The sequence below is a fragment of the Mobula hypostoma genome, chromosome 27 (genome assembly GCF_963921235.1).
Source record: "Mobula hypostoma chromosome 27, sMobHyp1.1, whole genome shotgun sequence".
Lineage (NCBI taxonomy): Eukaryota > Metazoa > Chordata > Chondrichthyes > Myliobatiformes > Myliobatidae > Mobula > Mobula hypostoma.
In genome coordinates this window covers 1,841,961-1,865,866 of record NC_086123.1, presented here as the reverse complement: position 1 = coordinate 1,865,866, position 23,906 = coordinate 1,841,961, and the positions used below count along the sequence as shown (strand labels likewise).

At 41.6% G+C, this 23,906-nt stretch overlaps 1 protein-coding gene across 7 annotated transcripts in view; it reads right to left on the bottom strand.

The window, feature by feature from the left end:
- Positions 1–23,906, bottom strand: part of LOC134338336 (apoptosis-inducing factor 3) — a 151,757-nt gene that overhangs the window by 47,566 nt on the left and 80,285 nt on the right. For 6 of the 7 annotated variants that reach the window (XM_063034096.1, XM_063034098.1, XM_063034094.1 and 3 more), the window contains exons 2-6: positions 21,638–21,908; positions 8,314–8,524; positions 6,882–6,991; positions 5,523–5,632; positions 2,667–2,711 (exon numbers count right to left, since the gene is read on the bottom strand). In XM_063034096.1, coding sequence (XP_062890166.1) covers positions 2,667–2,711; positions 5,523–5,632; positions 6,882–6,991; positions 8,314–8,524; positions 21,638–21,668 — 507 coding nt within the window. In that variant the 5' untranslated portion in view covers positions 21,669–21,908. Of the gene's footprint in view, positions 1–2,666; positions 2,712–5,522; positions 5,633–6,881; positions 6,992–8,313; positions 8,525–12,698; positions 12,768–21,637; positions 21,909–23,906 lie in introns of those variants that run through there. The other variant, XM_063034100.1, reaches the window with a different exon arrangement.

Genomic DNA, 23,906 nt, shown 5'->3' with positions numbered 1-23,906 from the left:
GATTTTAAACCTCCGCTGCCTTGCGGCCATAACCACCCATGGGAAAGGCTTCAGGAGTAAACCCCGAGGAAGAGATCCGGAGCCGGGGTACCTAAGGCAGTTTGATGTTGTTTACAACTTTACTCTGGCAACCTCTGTGACAAACTGTATCGGCATTTGCCCTTCCCTTGGACTACATCAGTGACGTGGAGAGGGGGAACCCACTGCATGGGCAACAGCCAGCTCTTCAAATCTTCCCATCCAAGCTTGCACCCTGGAGAGGACACAGTCCACCAGAGGCACAAAGCCATGATCCCCTGGACCCAAACCCATGACGGCTGCCTACTACTGTGGGCTGTATCAAAGGAGGTGATGAATCAGCAGACAGGAGGGATATTGAAAACTTGGCTGAGTGGTGTAATAACAACAACCTCTCAATGTCAATAAGACCAAGGAACTGATTGTAGACTTCAGGAGAGGGAAACCAGAGTCCATGAGCAAGTAATCATCGGAGGATCAGAGGGGGAGAGGGTCAGCAACTTTAAATTCCTGGGTGTCACTATCTCAGAGGGCCTGTCCTGGACCCATCATATAAACATACAAACGTTACGAAGAATGCACAACAGGGCTTGTACTTCCTCAGGAGTCTGCAGAGGTTCGGCATGTCATTGAAAACCTTGACAAACTTCTATAAATGTGCGGTGGAAAGTGTGCTGACTGGCTGCATTAAGGCCTGGTGAGGGAACACAATGCCTTTGAGTGGAAAATCCTACAAAGCGAAGTGGATTCGGCCCAGTTGCATCACGGGTGAAACCTTCCCAACCATTGAGCACATCTACATGAAACGTCGCCATGGAAGAGCAGCATCCATTATCAAAAATCCTCACCACCCAGACCATCAGGTGGAATGTACAACTGTCTCAGGACTCATATCACCAGGTCAAGAACAGTTACTATCCCTCAGCCATCAGGCTCTTGAACAAAAGGGGATAAGTATACTCATTTAAGGACTATTTTATCTTATTATGTTATGCTTATTATTTATTGCTATTTATTTATATCTGCACTTACACAGTTTGTTGTTCATTGACCCCCGGTGACATGTATGTTCTCTGACAATAAAGTTTACTTTGAATTTTGAATTGGATTAGACATTGGCTTTGTGGGAGAAGCAGAGAGTGGAAGTAAACCGTTGCCTCTCTGACTGGAGGCCTGTGACTAGTGGAGTGCCACAAGGATCGGTGCTGAGTTCTTTGTTGTTTGTCAACTACTGTATATCAAAGATCTGAATGGTAATGTGGTTAACTGGATCAGCAAATTTGTAGATGACACCAAGATTGGGGGTGTAGTGGAGAGGGAGGAAGACTATCAAAGCTTGCAGCAAGATTTGGACCAGCTGGAAAAAGGGGCTGAAAAATAACAGACAGAATTTAATACAGAGAAGTGTGAGGTGTTACAAATGTTGCAGTTTGGGTAGCCAACCAGGATAGGTATTACACAGTGAACGGTAGGGCATTGAGAATGCAGTAGAACAGAGGGATCTAGGAAGACAGAGCCATAGTTCATTGAAACTGGTGGCACACACAGATAGGGTCATTAAGAAAGCTTTTGGCACCTTGGCCTTCATAGATCAAATTATTAAGTGCAGTACAGGAGTTCAGATGTTATGTTGAAGTTGTAAAAGAAGTTGTTGAGGCCTAATTTGGAGTATTGTGTCCAGTTTTGGTCACCCACCTACAGGAAAGATGTAATAAGATTGAAAGAGTCCAGAGAAAATTCACAAGGATGTGGCCAAGACTATAGAACCCGAGTTAATAGGAAAGGTTAAATAGGTTAGATCTTTATTCCTGAGACTGTAGAAGATTGAGGGGAGATTTGATAGGGGTACAGATAGGGTAAATGCAAGCAGGCTTGTTCCATTGAGTTTGGGTGAGACTGCAGCAAAAGGTTATGTGTTAAGGGTGAAAAGTGAAATGTTTTAAGGAACATGAAGGGAAACGTCTTCACTCAGACATTTATCTGAGTATGGAAACAGCTGCCAGTGCAAGTGATGAATGCAATTTCAATGTTTAAGAGAAGTTTAGTTAGGTACATGGATGGAAGGCGCATGGAGGGCTATGGTCCAGGTACAGGTCAACAGGACTAAGCAGTTTTTAAATGGTACAGCATAGACTAGATGGGCTGAAGGGCCCATTTCTGTTCTGTAGTTTTCTATGATTCTATGACCCTATGGAGATTTTAGTGTTGAAGTCTGCAAAAACTATGAATTTCTGGATTACTTGAGAGGGTGCCACTCCAATGCAATGCAAAAGGGAGCAATTACTGCACCATACAGAAAATACTGGATGAACTCAGTAAAGTCAGGCAGTATCTGTAGAGGGGAATAAACAACTGACATTCAGGCCAAGACCCTTCATTGGGACTGGGAAGCAAAGGTCCCTCCCCCACCCACCCACCTTGCCCTTCACCTGGTCTCACCTATACCTGATAACTTGTACTCCTTCTCCCACCCACCACCTTCTTACTCTGGCTCTGCCTCTTTCTCTCCACTCCTGGTTCATGGACATTCATGGATTTTGATCTGCTTAATCTAAATGAAAGATGACGATTTCATTCACTTGGTCTGGGATTGGATTCACTCCAAAAACAAAGACTAGACTGCAGATTTCGTGTGGAGATTGTGTTACCTGTTTACTTGCTCGCACCATTACCTTCTCCTTCTCAATTCTGACCTGTGAAGAGAAACATCATTGTTAGAGTATATCCATAACTGACGTACGTAGATTAACACCGAGAGGCCCAGGTAGTGTTCCCATAAGACCTGAGATAGCACGGCCGTATGCAGTGTGCTCACAGGGAAGGACGGTAAATAACTGAAGAAGGAAGTGTATGCTGTTAGCATGAAATGAAGTGAGGTGGACAGAGGCTGAGCACTAAGTGGTGGTTCTATAGTATACTGAGTTAAGGGGCCGGATACAATTTGAATCTGCACCCTCAGCTTTGTGTCATCCATGGAAGGCACGGCTCCATTCATTTAAATCGTCACCAATTTCCACCACCTAAAGTAAACAAAAGCAAGTGTTTTTATTGTTTTATTTTAATTAAAATCAGTATTTATGTGATTGCATAATTTTAATGCTTTAGCAATTGGATGTTTATCAAATGTTTCTAATTCTCTCTGATGACTACTTTGCCTCTGGCAATGTTCACAGCGACAGAAATGTCAGGACACTGGGAAATGTGCAGTTCACGAGCTGAGGCCAGCAGTGGCGTGTCCTGCATGAGGCGTTCACACAATGCAAAATGTACATCTCAATTAAACTACCGTAGTACATTCGGGGGCTGATCTAATCTTGGCACAGCAGAAGCATGGAGGCAGGAGATACTGAATCAAGCAGGGGAGTGTTTTTTTACCACACTACTTATGTCAATTCCTGACATATACAGTAAATACTGGCCTGGGCTCCAAGAGAGAGGTCCTCTGCATTTCTTTGAAATAGCATCAAGGGATTTCAGAGATTCGTTGAGTTGTACAGCACAGAAACAAGCCGGTCAGACTGACTTGTCCAAGCTAACTAAGATGAATATATCTAAACTAATTCCACTTGCCTACATTGAGCCATGTCCCTCTATACCTTAACCTATCTATGCACCTGTCTAAGTATTTTTAAACGCTGTAATTGTATCTGCCTCTACCACCTTTTCTGGCAGCTCATTCCATACAACCTGCCATCCTCTACACCAGGGGTTCCCAACCTGGGCTCCATAGATCCCTTGGTTAATGTAGGGGTCCATGGCATACGAAAGGGTATTCCGTCTGGGTAGCAACAACTTACATTCCCTCTGGGTAGCCTCCGACCTGATGGTATGAACAGCAATTTCTCGAATTTCTGGTAATGATTCCACCCCCACTTCATCATTCCCCATCCCCCTCTCCCTCTCTCACCGTCTCCTTGCCTGCCCATCGCCTCCCTCTGGTGTTCCTCCCCCTTTTCTTTCTTCCATGGCCTTTTGTCCATTAGATTCCCCCTTCTCGAGCCCTGTATCTCTTTCACCAATCAACTTCCCAAATCTTTACTTAACCTCCTCCCCCCCAGTTTCAGCTATAATTTTGTGTTTCTCCCTCCCCTCACCTCACCTTATAACTCTGACTCCTCATCTCTTTTTGTCCAGTCCTGTTGAAGGGTCTCGGCCCAAAACATCGACTGTACTCTGTTCCATAGATGCTGCTTGGGCTGCTGAGTTCCTCCAGCATTTTGTGTGTGTCGCTTGGGAACCCCTGCTCTAGATGAAAAAACTTCCTCCTTTTTCTCCTGAAGGTCCAAGTAACGTCCTTGTAAAACTTTTCTGCATCTCCTCTAACATAATCACATCCTTCCTCTGGCAAGGAAACTAGACCTGCAAACAATACTCCAAGTGCGGTCTAACCAACTGTAACATGATGATTCCAAACCTGCATTCTCTCGTGTCCCAACACCTGTACACATTGCCATAGACCATGAAGGCAAGCAGGCCCTTGCCTTTTCCATGTGCCCATCAACCTTTACTGCCTCTTCCAGGAAACTATACATTTGTCTCCTGAGGTCTCTCCCAGAGTCCTGCTATTCTCCGAGTATGCACTGGTCTGTTTAAGTTCCCAAGACATTTCACTTCAAATTTGTCTGGATTCAGTTCCATCAGCCATTCCCTTGCAAACTTTCCCATTCAGTCACTATCCTATTGTAACCATAGGCAATCTTCATCACGGTCCGATATACCACCAACTTCGGTGGCAAATGCAAATTTACTTATCATACCACCTATACTCACATTGGTATCATTAACATATATGACAAACAACACAGGACCCAGCCTCATTTCTTGTGACACACCACTGGTCACAACCCTCTACTATCACCCTCTGACTCCTACCACCAAGACAATGTTGTACCCAATTGGCTAGCTCATCCTGGATCCTATGCGATCTAACACAGTGGACCTGCCTATCATGCAGGACCTTGTCACGTGAAGAATGTCTACTGCCCTGTGCTCATCAATCTTTTTGTTCACCTCTTCTAAAAACTCTTCAAATTTGTAAGGCATGATTTTTGCACACAAAAACTAGGCTGCTTGTCCTTAATCAGCTCCAAATACAAATGAGTCCTGTCTCTCAAAGTCATTTGTTTAGGCTCAATGGCCTTCAGTTTCTGGGCATATGCTCGCAGCCCTTCTTAAATAAAGGCACAACATTTGCCATCTGCCAGTCTTCTAGTATCTCACCCGTGACTAACAAAGGTACAAGACCCTCTGCCAGGACCTCAGCAATTGTGTCCCAATATTGGGACTTCAGTTCAAGCTCTCTTTCTACAGAAGATACCCACACTAGTACAGCTTTCCTGGAAGTTCTGCACCACATATGCTGGCCTGGTGATTCTGTCCAATTGTCTTAGAGTAAGATTAAAACACCCAAATCAGAGCGGAGACCAAACCAGTGACATTGCAGGGAGTTTTGTAAGGGATTAAGTGAGGATTTGTTGCAGCACAAGAAGATAGCCAAGCGTTACCTGAAACTTTGGTAAACTATCTAATCCAGGAAAATCTTCAATATCACCAGTTGCAACATTAAAACAAGCCCCATGCCATGGGCAACGAACTCTCCCATTAGTTAAAACACCTGAGAATTGAAATTAATTTCAATTATAATATGTTCATTTTCCTGCTGAGTCATAAAATAGTAGTTTTATTCTGTTTATAATTTATGATAGAATACTGTATGAAACACTTCATATCGGTGGGTTATGGGAGTAACCATACCCATCTGTCACTGTGCAGCTGGGGGTTATTCTAATGTCAGATTGATTGTGTGCCCAGTACCTTCTGAGAAATAAACATACCAGTCCATCCAGTGTCGTGTAGCTTGAATGTGCCTTAGTTTTATTTGAAATAATTCATTCCGTAGATGGGGCAAGATCAGCATTCATTGCTTTGTTAAGGCAACAGTGAGAACTGGAGCAGTCTTTGTGATGCAGGTGCCCGTTCAGTGTTACTAGGAGAGGGGTTCCATTACTCCAATTCAGCAGTAATGAAGGAACAGCAATTTATATTTTGGACAAATTTTGAGATTCTTATGTACCTGCTGGGCTGGCTGGTGGTGTAGTGGCATCAGCACTGGACTCTGAGGCAGAAGGTCCTGAGTTCAAACCCAGCCGGGTCCCAACCTGGGCAGCAGCACTATCTGTGCTGAAGAAAGACCTGGCAACCTACTTCCATATCTTCCCATGAAAACCTAATGGTCCATGAGGTCATGAAGAATTGGACTCAATTAAACGATTGAAAAACAACAAATGTACCTGCTGTCACTAATCACCTCAGTGATGGAAATTATATATTTAAGAAGCATAAATTTATTATAAATATATTGCCATGGTAATTTTGCTGAGATGCTACAGTGAGTGCTACAAGTAGGATATACTGCTTATATCAAATAAAGGCTGATGTTTTGATTTTGATGGGTGAGGACGTGCCGCTGTTAATCTCCATTACATTGAATCGGCACAATATTAAGGGCCACACAGAAGTAATTCACTATTGTCTTGCACTGTTACATCTTGTGCATGACTCAGTATGTCTTCCTTAGTGAAGAGATTAACCTCATTGGACTTACATTGACAATTAAAAGACTGTAGGCCAGAACAGAAATGCCATTCCAGCAACAGGGACCAATATTGGAGAGCACTAATGTGAAGTCTAATTTATCTTGCATTGACTGTCTGATTCTCTGGCTGAAAAATTCCACTAACATTCCTTCAGCAGCTTAATTTTTGACGAGTATTCTTTGGAATCTCCACTGGTCAACAATTTGATGGATGAGTTCTCAATATTCATGATAATACCAAATATTGTCCTAATGAAGAACCACTCACCTTTTACCAGAGGTGCTCCATAATGGGAACACTTGTGTCCGATTGCACAATATTCTCCCCTCTCTTTAATCAGCAGGGCTTTGCCACAGGCCACATCCACCTCTCGCATCCTATGGGTCCAAAGCACACAATTTAGGCACAATCCATTCTTCCCACAGTTTTACCTGCATCTCTCTTGCCCACGCCAGGGAACCAACTCTACTTTTACACTAATCCATAATGTCATCTGGCGACTGATTGAGCAAAGCAGTGTTACACAGGCCTCAGTAGTATGCAGGTAACGTTTAAATTCCTCACTCCTCATCAGTTCTGTAAGTTCCTCCAGTCCTCTAACCCATTGAGATCTCCGAATTTTTGCAGCTCTGGCATCTTATGCTCTCTTAATTGTGCACATCACTATCACTCCAACCTTGTGCCCAATCTAACCCCACCTGTAGTCTTTCCACTTCTGTGTAGAAGAAATCAACTAACCCAACGTAAGATTCCAAACCATCTCGGGTATTTAATTCAGTTCTACTGGGTAAACTTATTTGTTGAGATCAAAGCTATTATGGTGGGTTAGTCAGCTTTGAAGAAGTGTGGAAGATTTGCAGTACTGTAATATTCCTGCTGATGTCACTGTTAGCATGTATGCCATCTTGCTGATTGCTGCTTCAATAATTCAAACCTCATCCTACACAACACAATTTTAATCCATAACCTAGGTTTGAGTAAGGAGGGAAAACTGCCATTATCAGCTTTTTACACATTTCCCTTACTATGCACATTTCACAAACAAAGGCAAACCATTCATTGATGTACATTTACTTCGTTTTTATTTATTATTTATTTATTTTTATTGAGCTACAGTATGGAATAGGTCCTTCCAGCCCTTCGAGATGCACCACCCAGCAACCCCTGATTTAATCCTAGCCTAATCATGGGACCATTTACAAGGACCAACTAACCTACCAAACGGTATGGCTTTAGACTGTGGGAAGAAACCACATCTCCTGGAGGAAGCCCACACGGTCACATGGAGAATGTACAAACTCCTTACAGGCAGGGGGCAGGATTACATGGATTTTCAACAAACGCCTCATTCCAGTGATAATTTAGCTCAATCAATACACCAATTCCAAAAATTCTTCTAAGGTCACCACTCCAAGGTCCTCTAAAATGAGCAATCCAGTCACATTCTTTATCATATCAGCAACACTGGAGGTCTCAGTACTACTCTGATCCATGAAATGTGAATTTGACAAGAGACTGTTCTATTGTAGGCAATAACCAATGGTGCCTTCCCTACGGCAGTTAATGAGAACTGTTTAAAAGCAAGAACTATAATTACAATCTTACTCTTCCGCTTCATTCACTTTTTCAGTCTCCTGGTACGATCACAGGTTCATTCAGTCATTCTTATTTCAGTGACTGCTCATGAATTGAAACTTACTGTCCGTTCTGAAGCTCGTTCACGTGGCACACAGCCACCTCCACCATGTCCTTTGGATTTTGATAGAGATCAACGGTGACAGGCCGCTCCTCCATGTGCTTCATGCTGCCATTGGCCTTGCACGTGGCCATGGAGCTGACTTTGCCATTGGGTGAAAAGCTTTCTTTCTCCTTCTCCTTGTCAGGGACTATCACTTCAACTTTGACTTCAACTGAAAGATAGATAACAGCCACAAAAATGTTTCGACTAGATGAAAATCCAACATTAAATATTAATACAGGTAATGCACATTGGTTCTTGAAAACACTTTAGTAATATTTCAGCAAATAAGTAAGTTCATGAAATGGAATTTATGGCACAATACACTTGTGAGGGAGCACTTTGATTTGGCCCACCTCATGCTATTTTCCAAGCCAATTATAAATACATCAAAATGCTATCAGGTACTTGCCTAAAACTACTACTGCTCATGAAAGAGAAAAATAACACTTGGTTAGAAAGCAGTAGCTTCTCAACCAATATGGCAGGACTACTCTAGCTCATGCTGGTTTGTATTTTCCTTTTCACGGGCATCCTGACACATTCCAATCAGCTTCATCCAGTTGGAGACTCCTTCTAACTTTGCTAAATTGCCTTGGTTCAGGGAACATCTGATAAAAGTTCACATAGCTTTTAAAATATTCAGCCATAAACTGTGTTCTTGAATTCTGTTCACAATCATTGAGAAATACAGCCCCCTGAGCACAAGTCAACTATCAAAGACCTACTTAAATTAATCCATATTAATCCCATTTATTTTTCTTTCCACTTCCGTATCATCTCTAGCGGCTGTGCTATAGTGCTGCCCTCTGAGCCTGTTATGCTTAGTGACATCACATTCTCTTGTAAGCCAGGATCACTGCAAAGGAAATGGAGTACAAAAGAAAGGAAGTTATTCTTCAACCAACATACATCAAAGTTGCTGGTGAACGCAGCAGGCCAAGCAGCATCTATAGGAAGAGGTGCAGTCGACGTTTCAGGCCGAGACCCTTCGTCAGTTATTCTTCACTTGTACAAGGTCTTGGTCGGATTTAATTTATAGTGCTGCATTCAGCTTCAGGCACTAAGATAAATCTCAGGCACAATCTATTTGCTCAGAAGGCTGTCTGTGCCACCTCACCAGAAATATTTCATGGCCTTAGCGGTCAGGATTTGGGACTTACCTTGCAAAGCTTGACTATAAAAGGCTGGGAGTGATCTAACTGAAGCATTTCAAATGCAATGAAGATTATATTTATATGGAGGAACTATTTCTACTGATGAGCACAAATCACTGACGATCAACGCTGGCTCACCTCAGGGGTGTGTGCTTAGCCCACTGCTCTACTCTATGTATACACATGACTGTGTGGCTAGGCATAGCTCAAATACCATCTACAAATTTGCTGACGATACAACCATTGTTGGTAGAATCTGAAGTGGTGATGAGAGGGCGTACGGGGGTGAAGTATGCCAACTAGTGGAGTGGTGCCACAGCAACAACATGGCACTCGTAAGTCGGTAACTCGTAACGTCAGTAAGACGAAAGAGCTGATTGTGAACTTCAGAAGGGTAAGACGAAGGAACACATACCAATCCTCATAGAGGGATCAGAAGTGGAGAGAGTGAGCAGCTTCAAGTTCCTGGGTGTCAAGATCTCTGAGGATCTAACCTGGTCCCAACATATCGATGTAGTTATAAAGAAGGCAAGACAGCGGCTATACTTCATTAGGAGATTGAAGCGATTTGGCATGTCAACAGATACGCTCAAAAACTTCTATAGTTGTACCGTGGAGAGCATTCTGACAGGCTGCATCACTGTCTGGTATGGAGGGGCTACTGTACAGAAGGTTGTAAATCTAGTCAGCTCCATCTTGGGCACTAGCCTACAAAGTACCCAGGACATCTTCAGGGAGTGGTGTCTCAGAAAGGCAGTGTCCATTATTAAAGACCTCCAGCACCCAGGGCATGCCCTTTTCTCACTGTTACCATCAGGTAGGAGATACAGAAGCCTGAAGGCACACACTCAGTGATTCAGGAACAGCTTCTTTCCCTCTGCCAACTGATTCCTGAATGGACTTTGAAGCTTTGGACACTACCTCACTTTTTTTAATATACTGTATTTCTGTTTTTGCACATTTTTAATCATCTATTCAGTATACATAATTGATTTACTTGTTTATTTATTATGTTTTATTTTATTTGTTATTATTATTATTATTTTCTATGTGAGATTATGTATTGCATTGAACTGCTGCTGCTAAGTTAACAAATTTCACGTCACATGCCGGTGATAATAAACCTGATTCTGATTCTGAAATAACCTTGAAGTTAGAACACTCAGGAATTAAATCAGGAAGAAACTATTCACAAGGAATGGTTAAATAAATGTATTTTATTCCCCTAAAGGCAAAGGATGCTAAACTAATTAAAGCTTTTGAAAGTGAGATAGCTCAGTAAGAGATCTGTTAGCAACAATATCAAGACCAAGGTGAGTGAACGGGATTGAAGTACAGATCAGTTTTAATCTGATTTAATGGTAGAGCAGACCTAAAAGACAGAATTGCTCATTCCACAAACACAAGAGATTCTGCAGATGATGGAAATCTTGAGCATCACACATAAAATGCTAGAGGAACTCAGCAAGTCAGGCAATATTTATGGCCGGGAACAGTTGACATTTTGAGCTGAGACACTTCATCGGGACTAGAAAGGATGTGGTGTGGGGGGGTGCAGAAGCTTGAGAGATCTGGAGATAGATTGGAGTGCTGAAAAAGTTACAAGGATAGGATTAAAGCCATGGTGCATTAAAATGAATATGAATATCCCTCCCTTTCTCCATGGTCCACTCTCCTCTCCTACCGGATTGCTTTTTCTTCAGCTCTTTACCTTTTCTATCACCTCCTGCCTTCTCACTTCATTTCCCCTATCCCACCCACCTACCTTCCCTTTTACCAAGCTTAATCAATCATGTTCTTGCTTGTCCTCCTTCCCTCTCCCTCCACCTCCTTATTTTGGCTTCTTCCCCCTTCCTTTTCAGTCCTGATGAAGGGTGTTGGCCTGAAACATCAACGCTTTATTCCTTTCCACAGATGCTGCCTGACCTGCTGAGTTCCTCCAGCATTTTGTATGTGTTACTCTGAATTTCCATCATATGCAAAATCTCTTGCATCTATGAATATTTTAAGCAATTACTTGAAGTAAAGTGAGGACAAGGCCACTGCTTTAAAGATGATGCAGCAAATGTTAGAAACAACAATGATCAGGATGTATTTCAGTTTGAGGAGAATGAAGAGTAGAATTAACTCTGGGCAATGTCACACCAACGGACATTGGAAGAAAATGATTATTAGTCAACAAATCAAGTAATGCCCCAGTTGTAGGGACTGCTTGGGGTAGAGTTCTAGATTATCACTATCCTTTATATCAAAAAAATATTATTCATAGAAACCTACAGCGCATTACAGGCCCTTCGGCCCACAATGTTGTGCAGACCATGTAACCTACTCTAGAAACTGCCTAGAATTTCCCTACCGCCTAGCCCTTATTATTCTGTACTTTCAATGACTTGAACATTAAGACTTTGACCCTTGTTCATGTCAGCAACCAGGGATAATAGTTTCTATCCCTCTACCCAAGAAACTCCTTCATCATCTTAGCATTTCGACCAGATCACCCTGTCTTCTATACTCCAAGGTAAATAAACCTCGCCTTTGCAACCATGTTCAAAGTGTAACCATTTTTAACTCCAACCTGATTCTGGAGAACTTTCATAACATTTTTACAGAAGCCTGAGGGGTGGGTGACCAAAGAATAGCAAAGTAAATGTAGTAAAATTGAAACTTAATGCAACTGCAACATCAGGTTCATGTGTTCACAGTACAAATCCCTTCAGATGAATTCTGACATTCCAGAGACATGGGTATTAATGGGAATGTGCATTTGGTTGACCCTGAGACATTTCAGTGTAATCTAAATGAAGCGTTAATCTGATTAAATTATTTAGTTGGATTGATAAGGAGAAGCTATTTCCTCTCAAAACATTGCAGCAAATAGATCATAACCATAAACCAGGTGTATGTAGGGTGAGGCAAGGTGAAGGAGTTACGGTGTAGGCAGGTCGTTCCATCTGCAATATCCTAGGCTTTGCTCTGATGTCCTCAGAGCTGTGCCAGTTTTCGTAAACAACCAAGTCAAATCCAGAATTTTCTAAAATGGTCAGTCTGTTTCACTCTCTTGCATTGCCTGTCACTAGATTGTGATTAGATTGTGATTGTGATCAGTTATCACTCATGAGGCTGAAATCAGAAACAGTTTGTGCAAGAGTCCATGAGTTGAAGTTGAAAAGTGTAAATATTATTACCCACCCATACATTGTAAATTTTAAACACAAGAGATTCTGCAGCTGCTGGAAATCCAGAGTAACATACATAAAATACTGGAGGAACTCAGCAGGTCAGGCAGCATCTATGGAAATGAATAAAACAGTCGATGTTTAGGGCCAACTAGAAAGGAAAGGGGGAGACGCCACAATATGACATAGCTTTAAATCCAAGTTAAATGATGTAACAGAATTGCGGACTAATGCTGCAAAATGATTGAAGGCCCTTCAAACCCTGTGACTTTGCTCTCTCGTTATATTTTCTAATTAAAATTTTGCACCGTAGGAGATTACACCGGCTGTAATTCTGATAGTCAGCAGATTTGCTGCTCTGTGAGGCACAGCAAGTTCCTGCCTACACAGTCCTAAAGCTAGGAAACATAGCTTTCATCATTTTAAACATCTTTGTTGTAAACTCATAATTTCTATTCTAACGTAATCACTTGCGAGCATTAATATTTCCATAATACAGTCTGTTTCCTAGTGAATTTATATTGAAGCTTATCCAGTGCCTCCAACAACTTCTTCAATCCCACAATTGTTCAAAGCCTGATTCATAATGAATTAACTTTGCATCTTAATTTCTAAGCTCTTTGCTTTCTACTCCAACAGTTTATTCCAGTAGGTTTTTTTTCAGCCTTACCTAATTGGTATGTGGCATTGTATATCATGTGAACCATATCCATCTCTTTATCCCTTTCAATTAGGATTTATTACTTTTACCATCATCAAAAATGTACAAGCTGCAACTTCTGACACTCAATTCCAGTGCCCTAGAATTATTATTGCAGTTTAATCTGGGTCTTAGAGAGTCATAGTGTACTACAGCCTAGAACAGGCCCTTCAGCCCATCTAGTCCATGCCAAATTATTATTCTGCCTAGTTCCATTGACCTGAATCTGGACCACAGCCCTCTCATCCAAACTTATCCAAACTTCTCTTAAATGTTGAAATCGAATGCACATCCACCAGTTTCAGTGACATCTTGCTTCACAAACTCACCAACTTCTGAGTCAAGATGTTCCCACTCATGTTCCCCTTAAATATTTTACCATTCACCCTTAACCCACAACCTCTAGTTCTAGTCTCACCTGATCCCAGTGGAAAAAGCCTGTTTGCGTTTACCTTATAGATACCTCTCATAATTTTGTACATCATTATAAATTCTCCCCCCTATTCAACATTTCCCTATAACTCAGGTCCTCAACTCTGGCAATATCCTTGTAAATGTTCTCTGTACTTTTTTAATCTCATTGATAGCTTCTTTCTGAACCTGAATTATTTCTAAAAAAAAACAATGATGGTAACCATAGTTTCATGACATCCAAAAAGTATAAGGTTGAAAGACTTAAAAAAAAATTAATCCAAGTATTAATTGATATATCCCTTTGGGTTTAACAGGTCCCAGTTATTTTTGAAAGCCAAACAAAATTTTGGGACATGTAAGCCTCAAGTCCCTCCTTGATTACTCTTTCAGAGCATCTTACATTTATGTTATCAACTGAAAGAACTATCTTTTAAGTCACTTAAAACAAAAATCCCTTACTATCAACCACACCAAAAACCTGACTCTACTCCCATGAGGCTTATTTTGAAAGGGATCTGCTTAATAACCGAGTGTTTAATGGCTTGCTTATGAATTCTGGGATGTGGAAAAGGAAATCAGGTGCATTCTGGATCACAAACCTTTCACCTCACTTCCAAAGTAATGGCATTAGTTTATCCCATTCCTCATCAAGTGTAGCCTGTAGAAATGTAATATGAATACTCACAAGCTTAGTGAGCCAGTGCAAGGCTATCTATCTCACTGGTCATATTCACCAAGAACTTCTTTCAGTGTGGCATAATTGATCAACCTATTTAAATACTGATGAATCGTTACAACCATCTGTTAACTGCCTAATATCATTTTCAACCTTGAAGGAAGTCTGCTGGAAAGGACAGTTAAGATAATTATTTCAGAGGTGATGGACTTTATTTAGTGTAAAATTAATGCTCCAATATTGTTTTATTTTCTGCAAAACCCAAACAGCTTTGTACAACGGCCCACTGCAGCAGTATGATCAATATATTTACAGATGTCACGATAGCAAAGAAAGTTGTCTAGGCTTACAGTATAATATGGAACTTAATACTGACAAGTGCAAGGTGATACATTTTGGTCGTGGAAACAATGGTTGGATATACACAGTAAATGGTAGGAAGTGATCATGTACACAGGGCACTTGGGATACATCCATAAAACCCTGAAAGTGGCAGCAGAGGTGGAGAGGTTGATGAAGAAGATACAAGGGACATATATTTTCATCAGCTATGGCACTGAATACAAGGGTTGAGACATCACTTAGAGCTTTACAAAACTTGGTCCATGCCAACCTTGGAATATTATGTGCAGTTCTGGTCACTTTCTCAGAAAAATATGGTTGACTTGGAGAGGGTGAAGACAAGATTTACCATGATGTTGCCTGGGTTGGAATACTCAGTCAGGAGAGATTAGATAGTCTAAGTTTGTTTTCCTTTATGACAGAGGCAGAGGAAGACCTGGTAGAAGTATACAAAATTACAGAATCTTTTTGCCATGATATGGGCATTTAAGGCAAGAAGCCATAGGCTTAGGGTGAAAAATAAGAGCTTTAGAGTGGATCTGAGGAAGTGTATTTCCACACAGTGGTGAGAATCTAGAATGTGCTATTTGAGAAGGTAGATGCAGAAACTCGCAATATTTAAGAAGCATCTGAACAAGGACCTGAATCACGAAGACATGGAAGGCAATGGACATAATGCAAGCAAGTGGGATTAAGTATAGTGGGGTAAAGGTCAACGCTGACATGCTAAACTGAAGGACCTGTTTGAATGCTGCACATTTCTATGACTCTAAATCTTACTTTGCCCAACTTTCCCTATAAAGGAGCATCATGTAACATTAAACAACAGGAATTCTGCAGGTGCTGGAAATTCAAGCAACATACATCAAAGTTGTTGGTGAACGCAGCAGGCCAAGCAGCATCTGTAGGAAGAGGTGCAGTCGTCCTGACGAAGGGTCTCGGCCTGAAACGTCGACTGCACCTCTTCCTACAGATGCTGCTTGGCCTGCTGCGTTCACCAACAACTTTGATGTATGTATCATGTAACATTTTTGCTTTTGACTAATACCACTTGTTCCTTTCACACCTCACTTAAAAGACATTAACATAATAGAAACATGGTGCCATTTCAGTCTGTCCACAATCTGAACTGCTGAGGCAATATAGTTCATTTAAACGAACTATCACTGCTTAAAACTGACGGAAACAACACCAATTGTGGTCGGAAGCATCGCATAGGACACCTCGGAGGAAGCGTGGGTGCAAAGTGGGGTTACAAGTGTGTTTAAGAAAACAGGGTTTTAAACTTCCTATACCAATTACCTTGCTGGCAAACGTGCAGTCTCTGGTGAATAAAATCGATGATCTCAGAGCTAGGGTGCTGAATCAGAGGGACATTAGGGCCGCAGGTGTCCCTTGTTTCACGGAATCCCAGTTAACCCTTTCCGTACTGGATGCAACAATTCAGATCGACAGGTTTACTATACACCGTCAGGATAGATCTACAGAGTCTCTCAAAAGCAGAGGAGTATGCCTCATGATCAACTCTTCATGGTGTACAAATGTATCAGTGCTGCCCCAATTCTGTTCACTAGACCTGGAATATCTAGCAGTTAAGTGTCGTCCTTTTTACCTACCATGGGAGTTCTCCCGGGTCATTTTGGTAGAGGTATACATTGCACCTCAGGCCAAAGTCAAACAGGCTTTAGATGATCTGAGCAATGGGATCAATATGCATGAAACAGCACACCCTAACACCTTCACCATCGTTTTGGGAGATTTTAACCAGGCCAGTCTGAAAAGAATCACTAAGCAATTATCATCAACAAATCACTTGCAATACCGGAGGAAACAACACACTGGACCATTGTTACACCACCATCATGAATTCCTACCGTGCTATTCCATGCCCTCACTTCAGGAAGTCTGATCACCTGGCTGTACTTCTACTCCCTGAGTATAGGCAGAGACTGAAGACTGCAGCACCAGCGGTGAGGACCAAGAAGGTTTGGACAAGGGAAGCACAGGAGCACCTACAGGACCGCTTTGAATCGATGGACTGGACTGTATTCAGGGATTCATCTTTGAACCTGGATGAGCATGCTGCAGTTGTTACCGACTTCATTAAAACCTATGTGATTGAGTGTGGCCTACAAAGACTTACTGTACATTTCCAAACCAAAAGTCGTGGATGAACCAGGAGGTATGTCACCCGCTGAAGGCTGGATCTGTGGCACTCAACTCTGGCGACCCAGGCCTGTACCAGAAAACCAGGTATGATTTGCGGACGGCTATCTCAAAGGTGAAGAGATCATTTCAAATGAGGTTGGAGGCAACATCAGATGCATGACAACTCTGGCAGGGTTTGCAAGACGTTACTTCCTACAAAGCGAAATCCAACAGCATGAATGGCAGCGATGCTTCACGGCCAGATGAACTCAACGCCTTCTATGCCTGCTTTGAAAGGGAGAATATAACTACAGCTGTGAAGATCCCTGCTGCACCTGATGACCCTGTGATCTCTGTCTCAGAGGCCGATATTAGGCTGTCTTTAAAGAGAGTGAACCCTCACAAGGCAGAAGGTCCTGATGGAGTACTTGGTAAGGCTCTGAAAATCTGTGCCAACCAACTAGCGGGAGTATTCAAGGGCATTTTCAACCGCTCACTGCTACAGGTGGTAGATCCCATTTGCTTCAAAATGGCAACGATTATACCAGTGCCTAAGAAGAATAATGTGAGCTGTCTTAATGACTATCGCCCGGTAGCACTCACATCGACAGTGATGAAATGCTTTAAGAGGTTGGTCATGACTAGACTGAACTCCTGCCTTATTAAGGGTCTGGACCCAATGCAGTTTGCCTATCGCCACAATAGGTCAACAGCAGGTGCAATCTCAATGGCTCTCCATGCGGCTTTAAACCACCTGGACAACACAATCCCAATGTCAGGATGCTGTTCATCGACTATAGCTCAGCATTTAATACCATCATTCCCACAATCCTGATTGAGAAGTTACACAACCTGGGCCTCTGTACCTCCCTGTGCAATTGGATCCTCGACTTCCTAACTGGAAGGCCACATTCTGTGCAGACTGGTGATAACATATAATCCTTGCTGACAATCAACACAACTCAGGGGTGTATGCTTCGCCCACTGCCTTATTCTCTCTACACCCATGACAGTGTGGGTAAGCATAACTCAAATACCATCTATAAATTTGCTGATTATACAACCATGGTTGGTAGAATCTCAGGTGGTGACAAGAGGGCATACAGGAGTGAGATATGCCAACTAGTGGAATGGTGTTGCAGCAACAACCTGGCACTGAATGTCAGTAAGACGAAGGAGCTGATTGTGGACTTCAGGAAGGGTAAGACGAAGGAACACATACCAATCCTCATAGAGGGATCAGAAGTGGAGAGAGTGAGCAGTTTCAAGTTCCTGGGTGTCAAGATCTCTGAGGATCTAACCTGGTCCCAAAGTATTGATGCAGTTATAAAGAAGGCAAGACAGAGACTTATTTTGATATTGGATTTGTTACATTAGGAGTTTGAAGAAATTTGGCATGTCAACAAATACACTCAAAAACTTCTATAGTTGTACAATGGAGAGTATTCTGACAGGCTGCATCACTGTCTGATATGGAGGGGCTACTGCACAGGACTGAAAGAAGCTACAGAGGGTTGTAAATCTACTCAGCTCCATCTTGGGCACTAGCCTACAAAGTACCCAGGACATCTTCAGGAAGCAGTGTCTCAAAAAGGCAGCGTCTATTATTTAGAACTTCCAGCACCCAGGGCATGCCTTTTTCTCACTGTTATCATCAGGCAGGAGGTACAGAAGCCTGAAGGCACACACTCAGTGATTCAAGAACAGCTTCTTCCCCTCTGCCATCCGATTCCTAAATGGACATTGAACCCTTGAACACTACCTCACTTTTTAAATATATATTATTTCTGTTGTTTTACACAATTTTTAATCTATTCAATATATGTATACAGTAATTGACTTATTTATTATTATTATTCTTCTATATTATGTATTGCATTGAACTGCTGCTGCTAAGTTAACAAATTTCACATGCCCGTGATAATAAACCTGATTCTGATTCTGACTATGAAATCTCTGGTCACGTGGCGATCTTATAGACAGTCAAATTATCTTAATTTCAGACTCCTGAGCAGGAATATGTCTATTTGGGAGACTGAGGAGGTGTTAACACATGGATTACCATGCAAGAATGTGGCAGAAACGTAGCTGGTAGGCAAGCAGGGCTTTAAGGAAATATTTTGATATTGGATTTGTTACATTGGACACAGATAAGAATAAAAGTCCGATTCACTCTTTGGAAATGCACCAATTTATTATGATATACAATGCTTTGAATTTCTACAGAGGAGCTCCCCAAGTATCTTACTGGAAATCAGGCCGAAATTCTGAAACATAGAAACATAGAAAATAGGTGCAGGAGTAGGCCATTCGGCCCTTCGAGCCTGCACCGCCATTTATTATGATCATGGCTGATCATCCAACTCAGAACCCTACACCAGCCTTCCCTCCAATACCCCCTGATCCCCGTAGCCACAAGGGCCATATCTAACTCCCTCTTAAATATAGCCAATGAACTGGCCTCAACTGTTTCCTGTGGCAGAGAATTCCACAGATTCACCACTTTCTGTGTGAAGAAGTTTTTCCTAATCTCAGTCCTAAAAGGCTTCCCCCTTATCCTCAAATTGTGACCCCTCGTTCTGGACTTCCTGAACATCGGGAACAATCTTCCTGCATCTAGCCTGTCCAATCCCTTTAGGATCTTATACGTTTCAATCAGATCCCCCCTCAATCTTCTAAATTCCAACGAGTACAAGCCTAGTTCATCCAGTCTTTCTTCATATGAAAGTCCTGCCATCCCAGGAATCAATCTGGTGAACCTTCTTTGTACTCCCTCTATGGCAAGGATGTCTTTCCTCAGATTAGGGGACCAAAACTGCACACAATACTCCAGGTGTGGTCTCACCAAGGCCTTGTACAACTGCAGTAGAACCTCCCTGCTCCTGCACTCGAATCCTCTTGCTATAAATGCCAGCATACCATTCGCCTTTTTCACCGCCTGCTGTACCTGCATGCCCACTTTCAATGACTGGTGTATAATGACACCCAGGTCTCGCTGCACCTCCCCTTTTCCTAATCGGCCACCATTCAGATAATAATCTGTTTTCCTATTTTTGCCACCAAAGTGGATAACTTCACATTTATCCACATTAAATTGCATCTGCCATGAATTTGCCCACTCACCCAACCTATCCAAGTCACCCAGCATCCTCTTAGCATCCTCCTCACAGCTAACACTGCCGCCCAGCTTCGTGTCATCCGCAAACTTGGAGATGCTGCATTTAATTCCTACTGACAAATTCACATAGTACATTTAGCAACCCACAATACAAGCCCCAAATGATAATCCTCCACTATAAACAGCATGCTCAGATGTTCCCCTTATTGCATTCAAAGCTCAAAGTAAATTTATTATCTAAGAACGTATATGTCACTGTATACTATCTGGAGATTAAGTTTCTTGTAGGCATTCACAGTAAAACAAGATACAATAGAATCAATGAAAAACTACATCTAAGCAGGACTGACAAGAAACTAATGTGTAAAAGACAAAACCACAAATAATCAATCAATAAATAAATAATACTGAGAACATGAGTTGTAGAGTCTTTGAAAGTGAGTCCGTAGGTTGTGGAATCAGTTCAAAGTTGAGGTGAGTGAAATTATCCATGCTGGTAGGGTAATAACTGTTCCTGAATCTGGTGGTGTGGGACCTCAGACTCCTGTACCTCCTACCTGATGGCTAAAGCAAGAAGAAAGCGTAGCCTGGATGATACGGATTCTCGATGGTGAATGCTGCTTTCTTGTGGCAGTGTTCATTGAAGATGGTTAGCTTACTCAATAATACATCTACAATAAAACAAATCAGCTAGCAGCCACTTCCCAGCAAATGGGTGCTGAGAATGAAGGCTTGGAAATTGTTGGATCACTTCATATCAATTACGTATGGCAGAGCTAGGCACCTTGACTCTATTCATGTTAAATCAACTTCACTGCAATTTAATTTCTCAGCAATTAGACTCAAACAGCAAATGAGGTAATTTCTATTGTTGAATTAAGGCTTTATCTATTTGCAAAACATTATTCTATTTCCCACTTAAACACATAAACCAACGTATTTACTTTTTTAAAGATATAGTATCAAAAAATGTCACACGATTGTGCTAAGTAATCAATTGCAAGTATTGGCAATGATGATTTCTACACTTATGTCCACAATGATTTTAATTTAGTTTCCTGACATTTCTGAGATTAGTAACATTAGCCAGCAATGATGTCAGCTGTGTCTACTACTCATGCAAAAAGTATACAAATATTAAACATAGATACGGTGGAGAGAAATCAACTATTTCCATCAATTTCAATGATTACAAAAAACTATTATCAATATTATGACTAACTCAATTATAAATTTTGATTAAATTCAACAGCTCGTTTTACAATTAAAACTACAGGCAGGTAGGGAAGGGAGATTAGAAGCTCTCTCTAACGGTGAGAGAACATTTTATTTTCCAAATAGGATTACATAGCAATAGCATTGGAAGCTGTGGTGGAAATTTGATGCAACTCAGGGATAGAAAAGAATTTCAAAACCTCGGTCATTTGTTGTGAACAGCGATGAAAAAGATTTTAAATTCCTCAGAGCTCTGCTCTTACCCTAGTTCACTCATAATTCCTGAAAGTACACTGAAACCTGAGTGGCAATAATGGTAGAATTTGAAAGAATAATTACCTGGTTTTGGCTTTGAGAAGCATCCTCCCATGATTGGGCAAAAGAAAAAAAGTTGATGATTTACCACAGAAACCCAAAAAAACCCACAATATTTTGCTGTGACTGATGAGCAGGTGTTTCACACCACAAAGACTTGTCTTCTTCAGAGGAATGGCAGCTGTGCAATGGCTGTCATTGAAGAGCAGATGGTTATTAAAGGTGAGAGCCCGAAGAAATCCATGATAACGCAGATCGATCTATGCTGAGCCAAAGGGCATTCAATCATCAATATCTAAAACAACAAAAACAATGAAGGAATCATTATGTGTGCTTTAAGTCATAACGCATAATAACTATGATGAAACTAATGTTCATTTCCTCATACTTCAGTCTTATTTCACAAATTGCTTTTTTAAAAACTTAATCATAGTCATTAAAAGAAACGTGGATCTAAACAGAGACACAACAGATGATGAAGGGTCTCAGCCTGAAACATCGCCTATTATTTCCCTCCATAGATGCTTCCTGACCTGCTAAACTCCCCCAGCATTTTGCATGAGTGTTGCTCATCTATATAAACAATGTCGTATATGATCTTGGGACAATCCAAACTGATATAGCCAATAAACTACTTTCAAAGACCTTGGTGTAAAAAGATGACAGTTATGTGCACACAGCAGCCTCCAAATGCTACATCTTTAAATGCTTTAGAGAAGATGATGACAATGAACCAGCTTCTCGAATCATTGCAGTCCTTACATAATGATATTGGGTACAGTGTTCCAGAATTTAGATCTAGTGATGATACAAAAAATAGTAGCATATTTCCAAGTCAGGAACTTAGAGGGGAACCTATAGTTGATGGTGCTCCCTTACACTTCAAGATCGTGCAGAGTATTCCTGTTGATATCAATATTGATTTGGGGCTAGCTGTAGGAGCAGTATAGCTCTAACCATTTCATCAAGTCCAGCTTACTGACCATTGCCAACTCCATACTCAAGGAAAGGAGCCTTCATTTACCAAAAACCGACAGCATGGTTCTTACATTTGAAGTTCCTGCTTTTGTGCAACTTGTACAAACATCATGAGGGCCTTCGATAAAAATGTGTTGATGCCAGAAAAAAAGATGTGCACTGATATCAAAGCTTACACCAGACACGTCAAGGCATTTAAGAGACAGTGCCAAAATTGTTTTGCAACTTCATTCAAATCCGCTGGCAGGATAAGTGAAGCAGTATCAGTGTCTTCTCCCAAGCCAACATCCCAGGGTTACAGCCAAAGGGCTCTAAAGTGGGCTCCAGAGGGCAGACCACATGATTTGCAGCCAACACTGTGTTTTGTCCCAGCAAGAGGATACCAGGTAGACAAAGGAAAAATGGCCAAGCCATTGAGTTTGTTTGTTTGTTTATTTATTTAGCAATACAGTGCAGAGTAGGCCCTTCATGCCATGCTGCCCCAGCCTCAATTAACCCTAACCTAACCATAAGACAACGTACAATGACCAATTAACCCTAACCCAATCATAGGACAATATACAATGACCAATTAACCCTCACCCAATCATAGGACAATGTGCAATGACCAATTAACCCTCACCCAATCATAGGACAATGTACAATGACCAATTAACCCTAACCCAATCAAAGGACAATGTACAATGACCAATTAACTAACCAGTATGTCTTTGGACTGTGGGAGGAAACCAGAGCACCCAGTGAAAACCCAAGCATTCCATGGGGAGGATGTACCAAGACTCCTTACAGGATGGCATTAGATTTGAACTCTGAAATCCAGAATGCCCCAAGCTGTAATAACATTGTACTAAATGCCACACTACCATGACCAAAGTCCACTAGATTAAAACAAAGGTTGAAAGGTTCCTAACTAGTTAGGGTATGAAAGATTAGGGGGAGAAGGCAGGAGAATGGAGTTGAAAGGAATAATAGATCAGCCATGATTGAATGGTGTAGCACACTTGGACTGAATGGTCTTATTCTCCTCCTGTGTCGCATGGTCCAAATATTTCCAAAGCCTTCTTAAAAAGGCATAATGCCCCTAGTGACTAGCAGGATTCACTGGGCTATGCCACTCAAAACAGAGATTAAGGAGAAGAAACAATTATTTAAGGACAAAATATGGCAGATGATGTAGGTTTTCACAGGGATCAGTGCTAGAACAATATCTGTTCACAACTGATAGAAATGATTGAGATTGAAAATCTGCTAAGATGACTTTCAACACTCTTCAAGGAATCATGGCTGGTCCCTTGACTTGATGGCAATAGTAAGG